The sequence below is a fragment of the Populus euphratica genome, unplaced genomic scaffold (assembly GCF_000495115.2).
Source record: "Populus euphratica unplaced genomic scaffold, PopEup_1.0 scaffold968.1, whole genome shotgun sequence".
NCBI lineage: Eukaryota > Viridiplantae > Streptophyta > Magnoliopsida > Malpighiales > Salicaceae > Populus > Populus euphratica.
In genome coordinates this window covers 7,550-10,683 of record NW_011500816.1, presented here as the reverse complement: position 1 = coordinate 10,683, position 3,134 = coordinate 7,550, and the positions used below count along the sequence as shown (strand labels likewise).

The window sequence follows — 3,134 nt, the reverse complement described above, 5'->3', positions numbered from 1 at the left end:
CCTATACCTAACCTGATGATAAAGAGAGTATGGAAAATAATAATTGATTTGTTGCTGGTAGTTGGCAAAATGCAACTATTAAATTTTATAATAAATAAGAAAAAGTTGACCAATATAATCCATTTAAGAATTTCATTATTTTTTTAATTTAAATGATTTTATTTTGACTATTGTTTTAAGTTAATCTGAGTTAATCATAAGCATGAGTTATGGATCTACCTCCCATGGAGTTTAAGAACCGTGATAGATAAAGCTCGAGCCATAATTAATGCAATCATTTACTTCAGGGCATTCTTTGAAATTTCAGCGAGCAATCGACACACGCCACCAGAGAGATTGATACAATGTCCATATCAACTACAAGGAACCTGCAAATTCGGAGACTAGTTTAATCACAAAGACTGTCCAAAACCATCGAATCCTGATTCGCCATCTGTGAAATCAAGAGATGATTTTCTTCATCCCCATGATCTGATTACTTTATCAAGAAAATAACTTGCTTCCACCCATAAGATCAGTGATACTGATTTTGCCTCCTAAAATATAAAGAAAAAACTGTTCTTCCACATTCTTAAATTACTTCTTTAATCACATCAAAACAAAAGCTTAATCCGCCAATGGCATCACTGATTTTGATCTGACCACCTTCCATGAAAGAGCCAGTCGACAACCCATCTTTCAGTTCTTCCTCAGCAATGGAATTACCAGGAAACAGGAAGCTCATTCTTATCAAAAACAAAATTCATTGCAAGATAGAAATCCATTCCACTTATATACAACACCACTGGTGTGCATCAAAGTTTACAACATCATTCTCCTATACAAAAGGAGATACAAAAAAGACTTGGAATTATTGTTACAACAAGGAGGGAGTGATCACCAATGAGCTTGAAGCTCATCGGAACTCACCAGTCTTCTTGTGAGGTCGACAAATTCGAATTCTAGCTTTGTCAATCCAACAACAATACTAGGGAAAGACAAGTGAAATTAGAACGATGGAACAACACCGAATGCATAAAGACTACTTCGATCAACCTCGACTTCAGTATCTGTACGTTTAGCAAACCTTCCTTTGATTCGTGGCCTTGTTTCGGCATAGGCTTTTCTTGAGGCGTATCGAATTGTCTTCTCGAATTTTCTATTCTTCCTCTTCTCTCTGTACCTCAACACCCTTGCTTCACGGTCAACTGCCGATAGTTGCACTGTCTGGTTTGCTGACTCCATTCCGTTGCTCACTGATCTACTGCAGTATGGGTTAGATATGTCTGTCAAGGTACTTCCACTTCCATCTGGTACCACTCCAACATCAAGAGATGAAGAAGAAACCTGCAGTGAAAGCTCATAAATTGAGGACCGGAGATTCATTACTTTATACTTTCTATAAGAAACAAAACATTCAATCAAGAAAACTTACACTGTGGCTCAAGGAGTTATAGCCATAGCCACCACCAAAAGACTTGGATCCAGTGGAGAAATCCAACTCATAGCAGCAATTATCATTGACCAAAGCAGGAGCTTGAAATCCTATTTTGTTGCGTTGCACAGGCACCACCCCATCAGTAGTCCCTGAACTGTTCTGCTCTTGCACTTCCACTTTTGGATCTACATACGGATCCAAATCCAAATACGGATCCATTTCCGAACCAAACACATACTGACCGGTATTCAGATCCATACCATCCAAACCCTTAGTAGTCCCCCCACCAGGGTTAGGCAACAGCCACGACTCCGCCTCTGCCTCCTCCCTGCTAACATCACCACGACCACCATCCACTTCATCAAAGTACCGATCCTCCAAAAAGTTCACAGCTGCCCCACCGCTGTGCACAGTGGAGGATGAGTCGAAAAAGGGAGTGATAGGGACACGCTCGTGCCGACTAGCGAGAGGGTTTGCCGAGTGGATGTCACGGTCACAGGTAACACAGAGAGCAGCTGCGTCTGCCTTGCAGGTGAAATGGGCAGGGGCTTGTTCACAGACCTCGCAGACCGAGACACGCGCGTGGCGAGAGGCAAGCTTGTTTGCCGCGTGGATTTTGGAGTCGCAGCTGATGCATAGAAAAGCTGAGTCAGCTCGACAAAACAACGTTGCTGTTGCTGACTTGCATGAGTCACAAAGCTTTGAAGCCATTGAGGAAGAAGAAGATGAGGAGGAGGAGCAGGGGTACGAAGACTTGAAGCTTCTCTTCTGTAGTGTTGTGCCTTCGTAGAGAGAGTAGGAAGCCTAGTTTTGTTGGATTGCTGGTGCTGTGGTAATGGTTTACTGTTATCTATCTAGTGGGATCCGGGAGATCTAAGGATTGACAAATAGGACATCGACATGTGGATCGAGCTTAGCCAAATATAAAGGATTTCGATTGTTTTTTTTTTTTAATACTTTTTATCCGTTTCTTTTCATCCGTGGCTATTAAAATATATATAAGAAAATTACTTCATCAGTTTTTTATTTTCGATACTAATAAATAATATTTATGTAGTTTTATCTATTAAGAGTAGAATAGTACTTTCAATTTAATCTATATATACTTTATTTGTATTTAAGTTAAGGTTAAGCATTCATAATATACAAATTATTCAGAATTCTAGCCTCCTTTTTGTGTTTGATCTTAATTATTTTAACATAGTATTAGAGCTGGTTTTATGGAATGAGGCTTAATCCTGAACACAGTTTCGCGGATCCAACTTTTGGTATTTCATCTTCCCTTCAACTTTTGCAATTTGGTATTTGCGTTCAGTTTCTGCAAATTTGTTTTGTGTTTTGGAGTAATTGTATAGTAGTGAGAAGATATTTGTTTAGTTTCTGAATTTCTATTCAGTTTCAGCAATTTGGTATTTGATTTTCCACTGCTTTTGCATTCTAGTTTTTTGTTCGAAACTACACAATATCTATATAGCAAAAATTATTACAAGAGTTAGACTCATCATAAGCTCACATTCACAGAGTACACATAGTATAATATTTGATAATCGTAATCCAATACAATTTTTATATGAGTAGAATAATAGTGAGTCTAACTCGTGCAAAAATTTCTCCTCCTTCATGAGCTTGTACACATTTATGAAGAATATTTTTAATTCAGAATTCTAAACCAATAGATCGTAAGTTTATTTTTTATACATAGGAACCTCTCCTACAT

The 3,134-nt window shown here is 38.4% G+C and overlaps 1 protein-coding gene across 1 annotated transcript; it reads right to left on the bottom strand.

Moving 5' to 3' along the window:
- Positions 1-729: 729 nt before the first annotated feature.
- LOC105116460 (zinc finger protein CONSTANS-LIKE 4) lies at positions 730-2,261 on the bottom strand. The gene is made up of 2 exons (XM_011013836.1): positions 1,415-2,261; positions 730-1,326 (listed from the first exon to the last, which is right to left on the bottom strand). The coding sequence occupies exons 1-2, from the start codon at positions 2,126-2,128 to the stop codon at positions 988-990; spliced, it is 1,053 nt and encodes a 350-aa protein (XP_011012138.1). The 5' UTR covers positions 2,129-2,261; the 3' UTR covers positions 730-987.
- Positions 2,262-3,134: the final 873 nt, after the last annotated feature.